At 41.2% G+C, this 21438-nt stretch overlaps 1 protein-coding gene across 4 annotated transcripts; it reads left to right on the plus strand.

The window, feature by feature from the left end:
• Positions 1–5567: 5567 nt before the first annotated feature.
• Positions 5568–21204, plus strand: LOC109577041 (HLA class II histocompatibility antigen, DRB1 beta chain-like). Of its 4 annotated transcripts, XM_070778141.1 has the most exons (6): positions 5568–5709; positions 5825–5909; positions 13736–13932; positions 15975–16256; positions 18066–18176; positions 18631–21204. In XM_070778141.1, exons 1-6 carry the CDS (start codon positions 5643–5645, stop codon positions 18666–18668), a joined length of 780 nt encoding a protein of 259 aa, XP_070634242.1. In that variant the 5' UTR covers positions 5568–5642; the 3' UTR covers positions 18669–21204. The 4 variants fall into 4 exon arrangements, with proteins under 4 accessions (XP_070634242.1, XP_070634244.1, XP_070634245.1 ...); XM_070778143.1 differs by lacking the exon at positions 5825–5909 and having other exon boundaries at positions 5585–5709; positions 13663–13932; XM_070778144.1 differs by lacking the exon at positions 5568–5709 and having other exon boundaries at positions 13663–13932.
• The last annotated feature ends 234 nt before the right edge of the window (positions 21205–21438 follow it).

The following is a 21438-nucleotide window of genomic DNA, read 5'->3' on the forward strand; positions in this document are numbered from 1 at the left end:
GATAAAATGGCAGATTTCAACCTCAGCTAACAACTACAATAAATGTAAATGTTTACCACAGTAGAGATAGTTCCCTACCACTTAATGATGGTTCAGCTTATGATTTTCTGACTTTTACAATGGTGCAAAAGTGATATACATTCATAGAAATTGTGGATTGAATTTTGATCTTTTTCTGGGTTATCAATATGCAGTATGATACTCTCTCAAAATGCTGGGCAGTGGCAGTGAGCTCCAGCTCCCAGTCAGCCACACTATCTTGAGGATAAACAATCAACACATTTACAACCATTCTACACCCATAAAACCATTCGGTTTCCACATTCAGTACAGGGCTCAATATATTACAAGAGGTATTAAACAACTGTTATAAAACAGGTTGTATGTTAGATGATTATACACAACTGGGGGCCAATATAACTGTCACATTTAAGTTCAGTTCAGTTGTTCGGTCGTGTCCAACTCTTTGCTACCCCATGGACTGTAGCACGCCAGGCCTCCCTGTCCATCACCAACTCCCAGAGCTTCCTCAAACTCATGTCCATTGAGCTGGTGATGCCATCCAACCATATCATCTGTCGTCCCCTTCTCCTGCCTTCAATCTTTCCCAGCATCAGGGTCTTTTCCAATGAGTCAGTTCTTCTCATCAGGTGGCCAAAGTATTAGAGTTTCAGCTTCAGCTTAACATTTAACATTTAAGTTAGTTTAGGGTAAGCTATGATGTTTAGTCGGTTAGGTGTATTAAACACATTTTTGACATTTTCAACTTTTTAAAAATTGTTTTTGTTTTTGGTGTTTTGATATTTTCAACTAATCAGTAAATAACACTATCATAAATAGAGGAAAATCTGTAATCAAACTGCTAGGTGGATAAGATAATGACCCACTAATTAATGTCTATGAGAAGTTCACTTCAATTACAGCAATACAAGTATGTTGAATGAGAGGGCAATGGCACCCTGCTCCAGTGTTCTTGCCTGGAAAATCCCATGGATGGAGGAGCCTGGTGGGCTGCAGTCCATGGGGTCGCTAAGGGTCGGACACGACTGAGCAACTTCACTTTCACTTTTCACTTTCATGCATTGGAGATGGAAATGGCAACCCACTCCAGTTTCTTGGCTTGGAGAATCCCAGGGACCGGGGAGCCTGGTAGGCTGCCGTCTATGGGGTCACACAGAGTCGGACACGACTGAAGTGACTTAGCAGTAGCAATGCAAAAAAAAAAAAAAAGGGTACAATGTGCAAATATTATCAAAACGGAGCAAAAGAGTCTGTATTAATATAAGATAAAGTAGATTTTAGAACAAATAAAATTACCAGGAACAGAGGAGGAACATTACATAAAGATAAAAATATTCTCCACCACGTAAACAATGCAATCCTGAATGTGTTGCACCCAAAAACGGAGCTGAAAAACAGCTGAAGAAAAAACTGATCAAACTAAAATGAGAAAAAAACATATTCACAATTATAGCTGGAGATTTCACTATTCCTCTCAAAACAACTAAACAGAAACTCAAGAAGGATGGAAAAGAACTGAACACTATAAACAAATAGGATCTAATCAGTATTTAGAGAACAATATTTACAGACCGATGTTTATAAATAATCCAAAGATCTAAGTGGAGGTTTTATATTTCCAATAAAAATGTAAAAACAACATACCAAAATTTGTGAGATACAGCTAAAACAGTGCTTAGCAAGAAATTTACAGCACTAAATGTTGACTGTAGAGAAGCTGAGAAATCTCGTATTAATAAAGTAAGTTCCCACCTAAAGGAACTAAAATAAGAAAAGCAAAAAATTCAAGGCAGGCAGAACGAAGGATTGAGATTCAGACATGCGCAGAAATTAGTGATATTGAAAACAGAACAATATAAAATATCAATAAAATGAAAATTGACCTTTTGAAAAGATCAGTAAAAATGACAAGCTTTTAGCAAGACTGATAAAGAAAATAGTATTTGCAAGTATCAGGAAGAAAACAAGAGATACCCACAGACCCTACAGATACCAAAAAATAATAAAGTGATACTATAAACAACTTTATACACACAAATTTGATAACTTCTGCAAAATGAGCCAACTCCTCAAGAAGTATAAATATAAAAATTCTCACAAGATGGACTGGATAATCTGAACACCTCTACAACTATTTAAAAATTTTAATTCTTTATATTTAAACTCAAGAAAAAGAAATCTCCAGAGCCAGGTGGTTTCATAAAATGGATAGTTCTATAAAATGTTTAAAGACTTAAAAATATTTCGAAAATAACAACTGAGTTTAGCAGGGTCTTGGGATGCAAAATAAACCTACACACATCAATTCTATTTCTATATACTTGCAGTGAATACATGGAGTCAAATTTAACAGTAAAATATTATGATCAATCATTCAAAAATGGGATAAATACATAAAAACCTAACAAACATGTATAGAACTTGTATGCTTAAAGTGTTTTAAACACTTGCTTAAATAATCAAAAGTTGTAAGTATTTGGAGAGACATACTATGTTGTTGTATTGGTAGATTCAACATAGTAAACACACTAATTCTCCCCCTTCCCCAATGATCTTTAGGTTTAATGCAATTCCTATAGGTTTGTTTGACAACATTAGAAAGAGATGTCAAGACGAGGGGAGTAGCTCCTTTTCCTACCTGGTGAGAATGACTAGTAAATTTGTGATTTGAAGGTATAAACTTGTTTGTCTATGGTAACGAACTAATGGCAAAAGAACTGCTAAAATAATTCATTATTTATTTTGAAATAGACAACATTTCAGATGTACACCTGGGATCACTGGGCAGTTGCTAGTGGAAAACCAAGGTGGAGTTTTGAAAAATTATGTGGCCAGTAATTATAATGGATAAAGAGGTGTATATTTTGCTCTAGCACAATGAACACAAGATCTAGACCAAAGAGAGAGAGAAAAAAAAAAAAAACGTCTTTCTACATATGACATTAATGGACAAGTCTATGAGAATTCTAGCTGATCTCTCTGTGACTACTTAATAGAAAATGTTTTGGTTCTACAGCTTCCCTGGTGGCTCAGACAGTAAAGAATCCACTTGCAATGTGGGAGACCTGGGTTCGATCCCTGGGTTGGGAAGATCCCTTGGAGAAGGGAATGGTTACCCACTCCAGCATTCTGGCCTGGAGAATTCTGTGGACAGAGGAGCCTAGCAGGTTATAGTCCATGAGGTCACAAAGAGTCAGACACAACTGAGTGACTTTCACTTCACTTCACTCACGATCCAATATTTGAGCTTGTGTTATTTGGAGTCACATATATCTTGGTTCAGTCTGATATGTGCCATTTTCTACTCCTGTATCCTTGCAAAGGTTATTTAACCTCCAACCATAATTTTACTCTTTTGTAGGATTAGAAAGAGTACTAAAATAACTGAAATGATGTGAGAATTATATTTCAGAAAGATGTATAAAAAGGTCCTTGTATAATTCTGGGTACAAGGTAAAGAGAGCAAAAATTGCTCAATTAATTATAGTCATTTTTATTGCCAAATGGTGAGTACTATCACTAGAACTATTAATGCACATAAAGGATAAATGCTTATCAGAACTGGGTTGGAGTGTAAATTAATGCTGAACTTTAGACAGATAGTTGGCCTCTAAAGTCCATTCTAAATCTGAGATATTACATTTATTCTAAAATAATGTGCAAGAATTATCTAATGTAGATTTATTATTATTTTTTAATTTTATTTTATTTTTAAACTTTACATAATTGTATTAGTTTTGCCAAATATCAAAATGAATCCATCACAGGTATACATGTGCTCCCCTTCCTGAACCCTCCTCCCTCCTCCCTCCCCATACCATCCCTCTGGGTCGTCCCAGTGCACTAGCCCCAAGCATCCAGTATCGTGCACTGAACCTGGACTGGCATCTCGTTTCATACATGATATTTTACATGTTTCAATGCCATTCTCCCAAATCTTCCCACCCTCTCCCTCTCCCACAGAGTCCATAAGACTGTTCCACACATCAGTGTCTCTTTTGCTGTCTTGTACACAGGGTTATTGTTATTATCTTTCTAAATTCCATATATATGCGTTAGTATACTGTATTGGTGTTTTTCCTTCTGGCTTACTTCACTCTGTATAATAGGCTCCAGTTTCATCCACCTCATTAGAACTCATTCAAATGAATTCTTTTTAATGGCTGAGTAATACTCCATTGTGTACATGTACCACAGCTTTCTTATCCATTCATCTGCTGATGGACATCTAGGTTGCTTCCATGTCCTGGCTATTATAAACAGTGCTGCGATGAACATTGGGGTACACGTGTCTCTTTCCCTTCTGGTTTCCTCAGTGTGTATGCCCAGCAGTGGGATTGCTGGATCATAAGGCAGTTCTATTTCCAGTTTTTTAAGGAATCTCCACACTGTTCTCCATAGTGGCTGTACTAGATTTATATATTTAAAATTATGTGATTATATCAGAAGATATAATTCATAGTTTTCCCATAGTGTTCTCTTTCCTAAACACTCTGTAATGTTTTCATTAGCAAAGTCTTCTTTTCTTAGGATAAAGCAAGGGAAGTTGATAAATAAGGGACATATCCCCAGTAAAATGAGCAAATCCTAATGGGAAACAGGAATAAGGAACTCAACACTTTTTTAGGTAAGATATTACATTTTAAAGCTGAGTTATTGTGCCAATGGCTGACTTGAAGTCCTTTATCCATCTCTCAGTCTCTTGCATACTATGATGTGGGCAGTTGGTTTTATTACCTTGTTAGATAACATGCTATAAAAAATACCTTTAAGACCCTCCATTCCACATAGGTCACATCATATAAGTCCCCCTTTCTCTCTGTGTTTTCTGGAGGTGCCACTAAAGTCAATCATATTATCAGGGACAAACCTGAAGACATTTTCATTTACATTAAATTATTGACTAATATTTAATTTCCTGTAGTTTATCAGAGACAATCTTCTCTGTAAGGAGGTACAGTCTATACTCTCCATACAACAGTTATAATTCTGTTACTAGGGACACTGTTCTTTCAGTTGTCCACAGAATTACAGCATTTTTCAGAATTGAAATACTTGAAAAATCAAAGTGCTTTGTTTTCAACAAGTTCAGTAATTTCCCCAAATCTACAACACTAAGTTATGATGCACAAAGGATGAGATCATAGGACTCTTAAAATGCAACAATTTTCTCTCCACTTCCTCAATTCCTCATACACTCACACCTACATTTGTGAAAGTATCTCAAGTAAGAGGAAAGATTTCCTAAAAGGCTCAAACGAGTGACACATCAGTGACCAGCACAGACAGGTGCCCAAGAGGGGCCCAATTAAAATATCTCAGATACAACTGGACCAAACCTTTAAAGTACTAAGTTAAAATAATCTTTTTAATGGAGAGAATTCTAAGTTTCAGAAGAGGACCTTCCTACTGAATCTCTGACCAGCAAATGATGATGCTATCCACCTCTGATGCTGATTGGTTTTTCTAACACTGAGATCACCCAATCCAGGAAGAAAGAGTTCATTGGTTAATATTGTTTGGCCACGTGGGTTGAAGAGGGTCCTAGTCCTCACTGAGTAACTCTCAGCTGCTCCCTCACGCTCTGTGTTCTCCTGTATGATGTGTCTGTGGTTCACTGGATGGCAGCTTTGGCAGTGCTACTGATGGTGCTCAGCCTTCCCTTCTCTTGGGCCAGGGAAACCCAACGTAAGTGCACACCTTTGAGGGGAGGGTGAGCTATTATGGGTGGGAGAAGAAAGGGAGTTACCATTGTCTCTATGTCCAGACTACATCTCTTAAAAACCTGTGACATTCTCTTCAGTCATCACCAGTCCTTATCACATGGAGCCTTCGTTCCTTCCACAAGAAAAGGGCCTTGGATGCCTGCCTTCTGAATGCTGCTTAAGGTAACTCCATATACATGGGATAAGTCTTCTCAATTCTCCTCCAATAAAACCTCTCTAGTCTTACAACCCATTCCTCTAAGGATCTTAAGAGGATTGAGTCGCAAAGATACCCTGGAGGAGGAAATGGCAATCCACTCCAGTATTCTTGCCTGGAGAATTCCAAGGACAGAGGACCCTGGTGAGCTACAGTCCATGGTATCACAAAGAGTTGGACACGAAAGAGCACACACTCAACACACATATCAGAAAAAAGAAAACTTTCTCTGAAAATTTACAGGGACTCTCGTGGAATTAGAACAGTCTCTCCTAGGAAGATGCTATGTTTGTCCTTAACAGAGTCTATGATGTTGCTGTCTCTCCCCAATATGTGAGAATGTATCAGAGGACACCCCTCACTATATCTTTTCCTATCTCCCTGAACCACAATGTTTAAAATGCCTATATCCCTGCCCTGGAGCTTCTCTGACAGAAGTTGGCGTTAATTTTCTCTCTTTCTCCTGGGTAAAGCATCCTGGAGCTAAACCAGGGATCTTTAACTACTTGGAATGACTCTGTAGATAAGGAGCATCCATAGGGTGTTCTTTAGTGCCTTAAAGAATTTATGGCATCTTCTGAAAACCTGATACAGGTTAGTGTTCTTTATAAATCTATTTTGAATCTTTCTACATGATTAGTTTCTCCTCTATCTCCCCATTCTCTGGTCTGAGCACATGCAAAGGGATTCAGCTAGTAAAGGATAAATTACAGGAAATTCTGTTTTTGTAGGTTATAAGTAGTCAAATATCAGCATTTTCATATGGCAAACCATAAACTCTGAGAAGAGTCCTGAGAATGTGAGGTTGTTTCCATCCTACTGGGTTGAAAGTCAAGAAGTAAGTCAAGGGAACTCATTGGCCTATCAGATATTGGCCCCAAACTTCATAGGTTCACTAATAATGCCATTTAATTTCCTTAATTAGTCATGTTTGGTGTCCTCTCCTTTCTGGTTCTTCCCTATTCTTTCCTCAAGCTATGCCATGACCATTAGAAAAAATCCCCATTAGAGAAAAAAGTTTGCACAAACCTTCAGCACTATAACAGATCAATTGGACGAGATGAAACTTAATGAAAGTTTCCCTGAATCTTAAAATCACCTTTTCCTCTCTTGTGAATGTTTCTTCCAACTAGTAGGAGGAGCAAAAGGAAGTTTGCCTGAATTCCTCACAGGAAATGGAAAGGATATCATATGCCTACAGAATAAAAGAGTTTTAGAGCTGAGCTCTTTCTTGCCTTCCAGGAGTCACACAAAGACCCATTTCCAGAACACTGGGTGTATTCATTTTGAACTCAAATGTCTTTTTCTGAGCAACTATTATATACTGGGTTCTGTTCTTGCCTCAGAGAATTCTATTTCAGTAACTTAGGAAAGTCCCTTGCAGTCATCAGCTTACCTAATGGGGGGAGAGGAAGACAACTCAGTAAACACTTAACAGGGAAAATCATTTCAGAGAGCAATAAATGTGCTGAAAGAACACTTCAGGGTTGTAGAACAGAGAGAACTGTATTCACCTGACTTCAGTTCAAGCGTCTAGGAAGCTCTCCCTGAGAAGGTGACAGTCGACTGAGACATAAACGATGAGAAGAAGCCAGACACGTGAGGGATCTTAAGGGACAAGTGCCCCAGGGAGACGGAGCAGAGGAGAGGCTGAAATGTGAGAAGGTGTTTGCTGGGTTTAAGGGACAGAATGAAGATTAGAGCGGCTGAAGCAAAGCAAGCTGGTTGGACAGTGAAATAAGATGAGATTGGAGAGGAAACTAGGAGCCAAATCGTATTAGGCTCTGGTGGTTGTGATGAAAACTTAAAAAAAAAAAAAAATTATTCATGTATTTATCTTTGGCTATGCTGGGTCTTTGTTGCCGAGCACGTTTTTCTCTAGCTGTGGTGCACAGGCTGCTCATTGCGGTGGGTTTTCCTGTTGCCGAGCGCAGGCTCTAGGGCAAACGGGTTTCAGTAGTTGTGGCTTCTGGGCTCTGGAGGACAGGCTCAATAGTTGTGGCGCACGGGCTTCATTGCTCCACAACACGTGGGATCCTCCCTGATCAGGGATTGAACCCATGTCTCCTGCGTTGGCAGGCAAATTCTTCACCACTGAGCCACCAGGAAAGCCCCCATGGTCCAAACTTTGACTTTTATTTATGGAGATATGTGAAACTACTGAGAGATTATAAGGAGAGTCAGTTTGTTTATTTTAAAAAATAATCTAGCTACCACACGGAGACTGGACTCCAGAGGTTCACAAGTGGAGTGGAGGACACCATTTAAGAACATGGCAGAATTCTACAGGGCAGGTATACTGTGGCTTCACTTAGAGTGGTGGTGACAAAGACAATAGTAAAGATAAAGTGAACAGATTTGGGGAGATTGTTGTGTGACTTGCTCTTTTCAAACTTTGTCATGTGACAAGAAGGTATTAGAGAATTCCTGAATAGTAAGTGGACCTAGTCTGACCCAGAGAACACTCCTCTCTGCCATCATTTCTAAGTGAAGGCCTGTATTCAAAGTCTGGGGTCCTGTTCTTTTTCTATAAGCTGTCTATATGAGAATGTTATTTTTTCTAACCTTCTCCGTTTCTAAGGGTTCAGTTCAGGTCAGTCGCTCAATTGTGTCCGACTCTTTGCGACCCCATGAACCGTAGCATGCCAAGCCTCCCTGTCTATCACCAACTCCTGGAGTCTACCTAAACCCATGTCCATCGAGTCGGTGATGCCATCCAACCATCTCATCCTCTGTCATCCACTTCTCCTCCTGCCCTCAATCTTTCCCAGCATCAGGGTCTTTTCAAATGAGTCAACTCTTCGCATGAGGTGGCCAAAGTATTGGAGTTTCAGCTTCAACATCAGTCCTTCCAATGAACACCCAGGATTGATCTCCTTTAGGATGGACTGCTTGGATCTCCTTGCAGTCCAAAGGACTCTCAAGAGTCTTCTCCAACAACACAGTTCAAAGCATCAATTCTTCAGTGCTCAGCTTTCTTCACAGTCCCACTCTCACATCCATACATGACCACTGGAAAAACCATAGCCTTGGCTAGACAAACCTTTGTTGAAAAATTAATGTCTCTGGTTTTTAATATGCTGTCTAGGTTGGTCATAACTTTCCTTCCAAAGAGTAAGCGTCTTTTAATTTCATGGCTGCAATCACCATCTGCAGTGATTTTGGAGCCCAGAAAAATAAAGTCAGCCATTGTTTCCACTGTTTCCCCATCTATTTGCCATGAACTGATGGGACCAGATGCCATGATCTTCGTTTTCTGAATGTTGAGCTTTAAGCCAACTTTTTCACTCTCCACTTTCACTTTCATCAAGAGGCTTTTTAGTTCCTCTTCACTTTCTGCCATAAGGGTGGTGTCACCTGCATATCTGAGGTTATTGATATTTCTCCTGGCAATCTTGATTCCAGCTTGTGCTTCTTCCAGTCCAGTGTTTCTCAAGATGTACTCTGCATATAAGTTAAATAAGCAGGGTGACAATATACAGCCTTGACGTACTCCTTTTCCTATTTGGAACCAGTCTGTTGTTCCATGTCCAGTTCTAACTGTGGCTTCTTGACCTGCATAGAGGTTTCTCAAGAGGCAGGTCAGGTGGTCTGGTATCCCATCTCTTTCAGAATTTTCCACAGTTTATTGTGATCCACGCAGTCAAAGGCTTTGGCATAGTCAATAAAGCAGAAATAGATGTTTTTCTGGAACTCTCTTGCTTTTTTGATGATCCAGCGGCTGTTGACAATTTGATCTCTGGTTCCTCTGCCTTTTCTAAAACCAGCTTGAACATCTGAAAGTTCACAGTTCATGTATTGCAGAAGCCTGGCTTGGAGAATTTAAAGCATTTCCTTGCTAGCATGTGAGATGAGTACTTTCTGAGGGTACTTGACTGCAGAAATGAGAGTCCTACATCTGGCCAAGGCTAGTAATTCAATATTATTAATACCAATAATACTGGTATTATTGGGTGTAGCAGGCAAAGTTAGAAATGAGTTATCTGGGGTTTTGAATAGGACTGAAATATCTGTAGTTGTAGTTTACTAATATAGATAAGTAGTGGACAAGTGGCAGGGAAATTAAGAAGGAAGATGACGTGAAGAATAAATTACATGTCTTTTTAATTGGCTGGTGAGGCAAAGAAATAAGTAAGTCATACTCAAATTTATTTTGCTGGAAAAATATCTCTTCATTGGGAGTGGATTCTTTAAAAACAGAAATTTCATATAGGAACAAGATTTTCAACAGATAAAATATTGGCAAAACTTTTAATGTAATTCTCAGTACTCCAAAATTAACCGTGGCTATTGACCACATATTTTCAGATGATTTATACTAGTTGAACTCATCCAGTGACAGATCACCAACACTTCCCCCAACTCCTTGACCCCGAGTATTTGGCAATATCTAGAGCCAGAAGCAGAAGCAGGAGATATTAAGAAGAGGTGGCAAGAATACACAGAACTATACAAAAAAGATCTTCATGACCCAGATAACCATGATGGTAATGATCACTCACCTAGACCCAGACATCCTGGAATGTGAAGTCAAGTGGGCCTTAGGAAACATCACTACAAACAAAGCTAGTGGAGGTAATGGAATTCCAGTTGAGCTATTTCAAATCCTAAAAGATGATGCTATGAAAGTGCTGCACTCAATATGCCAGCATATTGGGAAAACTCAGCAGTGGCCATAGGACTGGAAAAGGTCAGTTTTCATTCCAATCCCAAAGAAAGCTAATGCCAAAGAATGTTCAAACTACTGCACAATTGCACTCATCTCACATACCAGCAAAGTAATGCTCACAATTCTCCAAGCCAGGCTTCAACAGTACATGAACTGTGTAGTTCCAGATGTTTAAGCTGGGTTTAGAAAAGGCAGAGGAACCAGAGATCAAATTGCCAACATTCGTTGGATCATCAAAAAAGCAAGAGAGTTCCACAAAAACATCTGCTTTATTGACTATGCCAAAGCCTTTGACAGTGTGAATCACAACAAACTGTGGAAAATTCTGAAAGAAATGGGAATACCAGACCACCTGACCTGCCTCCTGAGAAACCTGAATACAGGTCAAGAAGCCACAGTTAGAACTGGACGTGGAACAACAGACTGGTTCCAAATCAAGAAAGGAGTATATCAAGGCTGTATATTGTCACCCTACTTATTTAAGTTATATGCAGAGTACATCATGTGAAATGCTGGGCTGGATGAAGCACAGTCTGGAATCAAGATTGCTGGGAGAAATATCAATAACCTCAGATATGCAGATGACACCACCCTTTATGGCAGAAAGTGAAGAAAAAGTAAAGAAAGAGCCTTTTGATGAAAGTGAAAGAAGAGAGTGAAAAAGTTAGCTTAAAATTCAACATTCAGAGAAGGAAATGGCAACTCACTCCAGTGTTCTTGCCTGGAGAATCCCAGGGATGGGGGAGCCTGGTAGGTGCCATCTATGGGGTCCTGTAGAGTCAGACATGACTGAAGCGACTTAGCAGCAGGAGCAGCAACATTCATAAAATGAAGATCATGGCATTTGGTCCCATCACTTCATGGCAAATATATGGGGAAACAGTGGCAGATTTTATTTTTGGGGGCTCCAAAATCACTGCAGATGGTAACTGCAGCCATGAAATTACAAGATGCTTGCTCCTTGGAAGAAAAGCTCCAACCAACATAGACAGCATATTAAATAGCAGAGACATTACCGTGCCGACAAAGGTCCATCTAGTCAAAGCTATGGTTTTTCCAGTAGTCATGTATGGATGTGAGAGTTGGACTATAAAGAAAGCTGAGTGCCTAAGAATTGATGCCTAAGAATTGATGTTGGAGAAGACTCTTGAGAGTCCCTTGGACTGCACGGAGGTCCAACCAGTCCATCCTAATGGATATCAGTCCTGAATATTCATTGGAAGGGCTGATCCTGAAGCTGAAACTCCAATCCTTTGGCCACCTAATGGGAAGAACTGACTCATTTGAAAACACCCTGATGCTGGGAAAGATCGAAGGCAGGAGAAGAAGGGGATGACAAAGGATGAGATGGTTGGATGGCATCACTGACTTGATGGACATGAGTTTGAGCAAGTTCCAGGAGTTGGTGATGGACAGGAAGGCCTGGTGTGGGGCAGTCCATGGCATCACAAAGAGTCGGACCTGACTGAGTGACTGAACTGAACTGAGAGCCATTTTTGGTTGTTACACTGAGGGTTTCTTCTGACATCAAGTGAGTAGAGGCCAGAGATGCTGGTAGACAGCCTACAATGTTTAGAATAGCCACCCTCACCTAAGAGACATATTTGATCTCTTACCTAATCAGGTCAAATTTGAAAAGAGTTCTGTCACCAAATTTAAAAAATAAATTGGTTTTCCGAGCTATCCAGATTTGGAAATTCCAAAAAGGAAAGGTAGAAGTATACTGGGATCATGGTTTTAATTTCCTTAAAACTCTTCAAAAGTTTCCCATTTATCATAAATTCAAAACCCTAACATCAACTATAAGACTTTTAAGAACTGGCTTCTGTGATTTTTCTAGTGAAAAATTTCACCCTGCTTCCTCACTCTCTGTGCAAGTGAGAGGTTTTCCTCTGGATTCCTGCAGAAATTCATCATCTCTTTCAAGCCTTTACACATGCTACTACCTTTACCTGAAACATGCCTCCTTTTTCTCCCAGACATACACACACTTCTTGTCTTCAGCCATCTAAAGCTAACCTTTCATGTCACATCTTTAAAAAACAAAAAACAAAAAACTGAAGTATAGTTGATTATGAACTTCCCCAGTGGTTCAGCTGGTGAAGAATCTGTCTGTAATGTGGGAGACCTGGGTTCGATCCCTAGGTTGGGAAGATCTCCTGGAGAAGGGAACGACTACCCATTCCAATATTCTTGCCTAGAGAATTCCATGGACAGAGGAGCCTGGTGGGCTACAGTCCATAGAATCGCAAAGAATAGGATAGGACTGAAATGACTGAGCTCACACACATTGTATCAAATGTTTGTTTTTATATTCCGAAAGAGGTTAGGCTACAGTCCTTGGGGTTGCAAAGAGTTGGACACGACTGAGTGACTTTCACTTTCATAGTTGATTTACAAATTTGTGTCATGTCACGTCTTAAATATCATTTGAGACAACTTCTCTGCCACCCTAATGTAATTATTCTCTCTTCCTGAACTCCTAACTTTTCTTCTGATATTTCTGACTCTTGTGTAATTAACTTTTGCGTGGTTGGGTTTCGTCCATCAGTCTCACTAAATGTTATACTCCTAGATAAGGTAGGGGAGAGGTCTGTTTTTCCTTCTTTGGATTCCCAGGGGCAGCAGCACAGGCCTGGCACAAGGTCAGCACCAGGTAAGGAAGTGTTTCAGGAACTGATGAAGGGCTGTGGGGTGAGAGGAAGGAGCAGTGAGTGTTTTTCTGGTGAAAGCATTCAGGAGGTGGAAGCGATGGGGTAAATCCTGGCCCAGCTCAGGCTTGGAGGTCTCCAGCCAAGTGCAGAGCTGACTGCATCCCACATGGCTTAGAATCAGAGGGGCCTTCCCCGACCACCATGGTCTGGATTGATCCTGCAGATGAAAGATGAACCATGAGTGCCGGTAATTAGGGGTGCCAGTGGAGCTAATGAAGGAGTTCCTAGTGCTCCCTTCTCTCCTAGCGACCCCCTTCTCCCTCGCCCATTGGTGGGCGTTGCAGTCAGTCATTTCCAGGAGCCCTCCCAGTGATCAGATCTTTCACGTCTACACAGCGCATTTCATCCATCAGTTTAAGGGTGAGTGTCGTTTCTCCAACGGATTGGAGCGGATGCGGTTCTTTGCCAGATACATCTACAACACGCAGGAGGATGTGCATTTCGACAGCGATGTGGGGGAGTTCACGGCCCTGACGGAGCTGGGGAGGCTGGACGCCGAGTACTGGAACCAGCAAAAGGACTTCATGGAGCAGATGCGGGCCAAGGTGGACACGTTGTGCAGATCCAACTACCAGGGCATTGGTAGCTTCCTGAGGCAGCGCCGAGGTGAGCGAGGCCAGTGGGTGACCTCGGGGAGGTTGTGTGTGTGTGCGTGCACGTGTGCAGGAATGTGTGTGTGAGAGAGAGACAGAGAGACAGAGAGACAGGAGGACAGAGACAGAGGCTACGTCCAGGTGAGTGTTGGATTGTGAGCAAGTTCAAGTTAGGAAAGTTGCTGTGAGAAGATGAGACTGGGAGTCTCACATGCTGTCGGGGAGACAGTGTGTGATTGTGAGAGGGGAGAGAGCATGTGGCGGGGGAAGGGGCTGGGGGTCTGAGAGGACCGGAGAGGGTAAGAGGTATGGAGGACGGCTGCAGGAAGGAAAGATGGTGGCAGACTGTGGGAGAGGTGAGGTGGCAGAAAGGGGAAGGGGATATGGAGGAATACTGACTGGGAGGGGCGGTTAGGCTTTCCTGGCCGCTCAGACATAAAGAATCTGCCCACAGTGCAGGAGACCTGAGTTTGATCCCTGGCTGGGGAAGATCCCCTGGAGAAGAGAATGGCTACCCACTCAAGTATTCTTGCCTGTAGAATTCCATGGACAGAGAAGCCTGGCGGGCTACAGTCCATGGGGTCGCAAAAAGTTGAACATGACTGAGTGACTAACCCTCTAGGTGGTTAGAGAGGAGAAGAGGGCATTGAGGTGTCTGTGATTGTGCTACCCAACAAAGGGCTGTGGAACTTGGACATTCATGGTCAGCTGTGGTACAGGAGCTTCAGCACATCTTCCTGGATGATGGACCCTTTGCTTCACATCTGCATCTTTTGCTTCTGTGGTCAGGGAGAAACTGGTTCTGGGTCCAGATTTTCACCTTTGCTCGTGCTTCAGCTGCACGACTCATGGTTTTGTTCTTTCGTCTCTGAAAAGCAACTCAGTATCTTGCTTGAAACAGAATAGGGCCAGATTGGAGCTGGTTCTGGGGTTATACAATTATAAGAAATTTTAAGTTTTGTACTCTTTTAAGATTAATTAATTTTTGACTGTGCTGGGTTTTCCTTTCTGCGTGCAGGCTTTCTCTAGTTGCAGCGAGCAAAGACTGCTTTCTGGTTGCAGTGCATGGGCTTCTCACTGCAGTGGGTTCTCTTGTTGCAGAGCATGGGCTCTAGGGTGTGGGAGCTTCAGCAGTTGCAGCACGTGGGCTCAGTAGTTGTGGCACGGGTTTAGTTTCCTTGGAGCACGTGAGATCTTCCCAGATCAGGAACTGAACTTGCGTCCCCTGAACCAGTGGGTGGATTGGCAGGTGGATTCTTAACCGCTGGACCACCAGGAAAGTCAAAGAATTTTTTCTTTTTAATTAGTGACTTTCCTTCCTGCTTTACCTCTCCTTCAGGACTCAAGTTTTTCTTGGGATTCAACTCATAGACTTAGAGAATCACCCGTGTCTTTCCTTCTTCCCAGGGTGGAACCATTCTGAGATGTTCTAAGGTGTGAGTGCCTGGAGACAGCTTTCCCAGGATGTCATGTTCTATATCCACACCTACCCCACTGCTGTTCCCTAATTTATCGACACTTTGATTCATATTTTCTCTTCAGTTAAACAAGGATAACAATAGCTAACATATATTGAAGACTAAGTTCCAGTTATTGTTTTACATACTTTACATGGAATAATCCTCACATAGTGCTGAGAGGTAAATTAGGATAATAATACCCTTTTATAGATAGAAAGCTGAGGCACGTGGAAATGTAAAAATTCTCCCAGTCACTAAGAGGAAGAGCCTGGATGTGAATCCAGTCTGTCTGGCTTCAGAAATCAGTACACTGTATGCCTTGAAAGATTTGTAAATGCTTCAGTTCAACAATGAATTATTTTTCATGCTATGAAACACACATACACATATTTTTTCAACATCTTTTAAATGTAATGGGCCAGTGCTGTAAGAATTAAAGTCAAGGCTCACAGTACTAGCTCCTAAAGTTGGGCCAAATGGCCTGTCTGGCCTACCTGAGACTGCAGTCTGCTCTGGTGATTGGTTTAGAAAGGCAGCCAATCAAGGAGACTCACTTTGTCTTGCTCACTGATTCCCTCCACTTTTTCTCTCCCAGTGGAGCCTACAGTGACTGTGTATCCTGCAAAGACCCAGCCCCTGCAGCACCACAACCTCCTGGTCTGCTCTGTGAACAGTTTCTACCCAGGCCACATTGAAGTCAGGTGGTTCCGGAACGGCCATGAAGAGGAGGCTGGGGTGATCTCCACAGGCCTGATCCAGAATGGAGACTGGACCTTCCAGACCATGGTGATGCTTGAAACAGTTCCTCAGAGTGGAGAGGTCTACACCTGCCAAGTGGAGCACCCCAGCCGGATGAGCCCTCTCACAGTGGAATGGAGTGAGAAGCTCTCTATCTCATATGTCCCTCACCCACCGTGGAGGGGGCTTGCTTTCCCCTGAATTTCAGGTGTCTCCTCTCCCTACACCATGTGTTCATTTGCTCCTTATTCTCCTGTCCTTCAGCTGAGGTTACTGGGGGAGTCCTTTATCCTGTGATAGAAATCCTCTGATACTTTACGGATATCTTGGCATAGTTTCTCCAAATACCTACACCCCCTGGGGAGGCATTTCTTCCTGACAAGGAGAAAAGAGGTATCCCTGGTCTGAGCCTCCATGAAATCTCAAGTCACGGTCACCCTGTGACCTGGGCACTAGTCCCCTGCCTCCAGCTGGGCTTGTACTTCCGACACTGTTGCTCTGAGTTGTTCACTGTGATCTGAGAAAAGGTGCATCCTTTACAGCGTACAAACCTTCCTGACGTGAGTGGAGTTCAACCTCAGCTATGCTCTTTATTGGCTCTGTCACCACACACAAGCTAATTAACCTCATTCCGTCCCAGGTTCCTCACCTACTAAATATTGAAGTCCTGTGGCCTTATATCAGGACTGCAATGTTTAAATGAGTTCAGTGCCTGAATCTTGAAGCTACTCTGTGTGATTTTTAAGACAAATTTTTGTAGGAATTGCCAGTTATTCTGGTTCTTCCAGGGCAGCCTTCTTTCCCTCTTCTCAAAACTCTCTGTCTTATAATAGGTCTGCCCAATGTTATGTAGCAGCCTGGATGGGAGGGGAGTTTAGGGGAGAATTGTTATTGTTTAGTCGCTAAGTCATGTTCAACTCTTTGTGACCCCATGGACTGTAGCCCACCAGACTCCTCCATCCATGGGATTTCCTGGATAAGAATTCTGGAATGGGGTGTCATTTCCTTCTCCCTTGGGGGAGAATGGATACATGTATATGTCTGGCTTAGTTCCTTTGCTGTCTGCCTGAAACTGTCACAATATTGTTAATTGGCCATACTCCAATACAAAATAAAAAGTTTAATAAAAAATTCTCAATCTTATGCAGCCACTTTGGAAGGTGGTATGGAGATTCCTTAAAAAACTAGGAATAAAATCACCATATGACCCAGCAATCCCACTACTAGGCATATACCCTGAAGAAACCAAAATTAAAAAGACACATGTACCCCAGTGTTCATCGAAGCACTATTTACAATAGCTAGAACATGGAAGCAACCTAGATGTCCATCGACAGATGAATGGATAAAAACCTGTGGTACATATATACAAATTGACATTTGGCAGAAACTCAACCATATAAAGGAACACACTGGAGTCAGTTCTAATGAGGTGGATGAACCTAGAACCTAGTATACAGAGTGAAGTAGGTCAGAAAGAGAAAGGTAAATATCATGCACTAACACATATATATGGAATCTAGACAGATGGTACTGATGAATGTTTCTGCAGGGCAGCAGTAGAGACACATACATAGAGAACAGACTTATATGGACACGGGATGGGGAAAGGAAGGAGAGAGTGAGATGTATGGAGAGCGTAACATGGAAACTTACATCACCATATGTAAAATAGATACCTGTATGACTCAGGGAACTCAAACAGAGGCTCTGTAAGCTAGAGAGGTGGGATGGGGAGGGAGATGGGCCGGAAGTTCAAGGGGGAGGGGACATATGTATACCTTGGCTGATTCATGTTGACATTTGGCAGAAACCATCACAATTCTGTAAAGCAATTATCCTTCAACTAAAAAAAAACTAAATACATTAAAAAATTCTCAGTCTTAGAGATTGAAATAGAGAAGTTGTATTTGGGATAAAAATGACTAAAATTAGCTTCTTTTCTCAGGAGCACAGTCTGACTCTGCTCAGAGGAAGCTGATGAGTGGAGTTGGAGGCTTTGTTCTGGGTCTGCTCTTCCTTGGCGTGGGGCTGTTCATCCACCTCAGGAGTAAGAAAGGTGAGGAACCAGTTGGCAGATGATATTCCTTGCAGGCTTTTGGGAGAAGAAATGTGACTTTGCTCGGGTGGTTCGTGACCCTGTACGAAGTCTGTCATTACCTAGTTACCTCAAATTTCCTGAAAATCCAGACACTGACAGTCCATGATTAGCCATGGTTGAAACATGAAAGGTGATGGCCTATAACGACCAGAAACTGGTTAACACACATGAAATTTGGGGTGGAGATCCTGGGGCAAATGCGGGAAGAGACACTAAGGCTGATGAAATTACACTGGGTTTGTGTGAGAGAAGCTTCAGGTTCTTCATGTCATTTCTCTCTATCCTGGCATCCAGTGATGTGGGCTGTGGTGTGAGAGAAATCTTAGGAGAGTGCTCTGGGTCTGGGAACATTGTGTTTGGGGGTGGATTTACCTCCATCTTTTAACTATATGTCTTTCTTCCTCTTTTCCAGGACACCCTGCACTTCAGCCTATAGGTAATGCTTCTTAACTCTCTTTTAGAATCATATTTAGTCTCCTAGAGCAGATGGTAGAGGGGACAAGACAGGAGACAGAAATAATGAGAAAGACTGTGGATCTGACTTCTGATCATGCAGTTTACACTGAAGCTTCTTCTGTCCACTAAACAGAAGGTTTGAACTGTAAAGTGGCTTTGGCCCAAGGAGACTTAAGAAAATTTCCCCTTCTTACTGCAATGCTTTAACAGAAGGCTCTGAGAGGCAGAGACAAGGGGAAGTGCTGCTTGTAAAGTAAGACTGGAAATGACACTGTCCTCTGCTTCCTGAAGGACCCCTGAGCTGAAGTGAAGATGGTAACACTCAAAAAAGAACCTTCTGTCCCAGCTTCTTCACGGCCTGGAAAGGTCTCCTGCTTGGCTCCTATTCCTCCACAACAAGAGTGCTTCTCAGGATCTCGTTTGCTCCTGGTTGAGTGACCCTGCAGAAAATGTTCTTCTTGCTGGTTTCCTTGGCCCCCATGTTTGACCTGGACGTTCTCAGTATTGATCACCATACCTTATCTTCATTCTTTCCTGGTCCCCTTTGTTTTCAACCTTTAGTGCCTCCTGTGCCTCGGATCTTCTGTCCATATTATTATATAACTTTTTATCTCAAATAAATATGGACTGGCAATCATCTGCTTTATACAGTTTCAAGGAAAGAAGTAGAAAGAAAACAGAAGTGGAGGGTGGCATCATAAAACAATAATGGTTATTATTTCTTATATATTCCTAAATTTGGTCATTTGTGGATCTGGAGGTTTCCTTGCTCCCTTCCCTGTTTTTTCCTTGAGTTTTCTACATTCTGTCGTCAGGCATGTTTTCCAGGGCTAGATGAAAGGCCTTAATTCCCTCTATCATGGTGGTTTCCTACATCTTTGCAACCTCAAAGATAAACACACTTTATAGTAATCTGCTATTATTTAAAAGTTACAAAATGTATATTCCTGTTTTTTTTTTTCTCCTTTGCCATGATTTTAAAACAAAGTATCTAATCCTGGGTTAGTTCACTCCTTGAACTCCTCTTTAATTAGACTAATAGTGGGCTTCAATATTTAAATCTTTTTCTGTCTCTAAGATAAACATCAGTGACAGGCTGATGCTGTGGCTGGGGTGTATTCTTCCCCATAAGTAGGTTTCAGAAGGCCACTAAGACAAAGCCACAACTCTAGTGGAAAATATGCATTTCTGAGTCCCCCCAGAGTGTGTGATAAACTACTGTCTGTTACAGGAAAATCCAGTATGGATCTTATCTTAGCAGAAATCAGAAACAATTCTGAAAAACAAAGGAAAATTTATGAATACAGGGATGTTCATCCAAACAAAAAAATATCCTACAACTGGAAGAAAAATGAGATTTTCTACTCTAGAATAATCCCCAAAATGTACTTTCAGTAGGTTTAGATTTGTACAGTCTATAACATTTTAAAAACTAAGATAGAGGAGGAGAATATCTATCTATCATCTACTTACATTTGTAAATAGAAACAATGGCAGAACTATTTTTAAAAAATTGTTATCTTTTGGGCAAATGAGAGAATAGATTAAAGGGGACAAATATGAAAGTCAGACTTTTTTGAATTTATTTCATTTAATAGTTTTAACTAGAGGAATGTTCAAATATTCTATGTAATAAAAATAATTTTAAATTAAAAGATTAACAAAGTGATGCTTAAAAACTAAAAGCAAACTGGAATGATTCAAACAAATTTGACCAAAAGTATATGATAGAAAACAAGCTAGAAAAGTAAATCAAAAATTTTTTGACCCTTGCATAAACGATTGTTGAACTATAATGGTAAGTAAGTATATAGTTTTAAGTTCCAAAGACTTTAATAACATAAAAAAGTTGGATAGGCTCAGAAACCATGGTGATTTCTCCTAGCTCAAGAAGCCACCATGATAGAAGGAATTAAGGCCTTTCTCCTAGCTCAGGCTTAGGCAATTAAATTGCTGACAAAGTTGGTGTGTCCTGCTATTGTATTCCCTCTGAAGTCAATGTGCATGCTCACTCGTGTCCAACTCTTTGTGACCCCATGGACTGTAGCCTGCCAGGCTCCTCTGTCCATGTTTTCCAGGCAAGAATACTGGAGCGGGTTGCCATTTCCTCCACCAGCGGATCTTCCCGATCCAGGGATTAAACCCACGTCTCCTGTGTCTCCTGCCTTGCAGGCGGGTTCTTTACTCATTGAGCCATCAGGGAAGCCCATTTCATCTGAAGAGTCAATTTCAAATGCAAACTAAATTGAAACAGTAGGTAATACTGTTCAGAAGTTTATTACAAAGTAATTGTTGAATTCTTCACAGTCCTGCACATCTATTATTTTCAAGCAAATTCAAAGTTTGTTTTTGTGTATGTTAATTATACTATGTGTTATTTGTGTGAAACAGGTTATCATCCTGTAGAGATTTGATAAATCATGTCTGCCGTGTGCATACAGTTGGGATAAGTTTTATTTGATCCCAAGGTTGCAACTTTACTGTCATTTTATTCTCTGATTTGAATAAATAAGTGTTTCATTTTGTTTGAGACCTGTGGTGTGAAATTACAAGGTAGAACTGAGGTCTATAGTATGAATATATCTATGAAGACACTTTCTGCTACTAATAGCAGAAGAATCCAATCTAATTAGCTTTACTTTCCTTTAACTTATCTCACATAATGGATAGACCAAGATAGGGAATTTCCAGAGTTGGTCGATTTATCAGGCCAATGGCATCACCAATGATCTGAAAGGCAGGAAAAGAGAACTGTTGCTTCTCA

Source organism: Bos indicus, chromosome 23, assembly GCF_029378745.1.
Source record: "Bos indicus isolate NIAB-ARS_2022 breed Sahiwal x Tharparkar chromosome 23, NIAB-ARS_B.indTharparkar_mat_pri_1.0, whole genome shotgun sequence".
Classification (NCBI taxonomy): Eukaryota; Metazoa; Chordata; class Mammalia; order Artiodactyla; family Bovidae; genus Bos; species Bos indicus.

Coding starts and splice junctions, on each gene's coding strand:
- LOC109577041 (XM_070778140.1), top strand. CDS start 13,539: ATGAAGGAGTTCCTAGTGCTCCCTTCTCTCCTAGCGACCCCCTTCTCC. Junction 13,933..15,974: donor CTTCCTGAGGCAGCGCCGAG/GTGAGCGAGGCC, acceptor TTTCTCTCCCAG/TGGAGCCTACAGTGACTGTG. Junction 18,177..18,630: donor CCACCTCAGGAGTAAGAAAG/GTGAGGAACCAG, acceptor CCTCTTTTCCAG/GACACCCTGCACTTCAGCCT.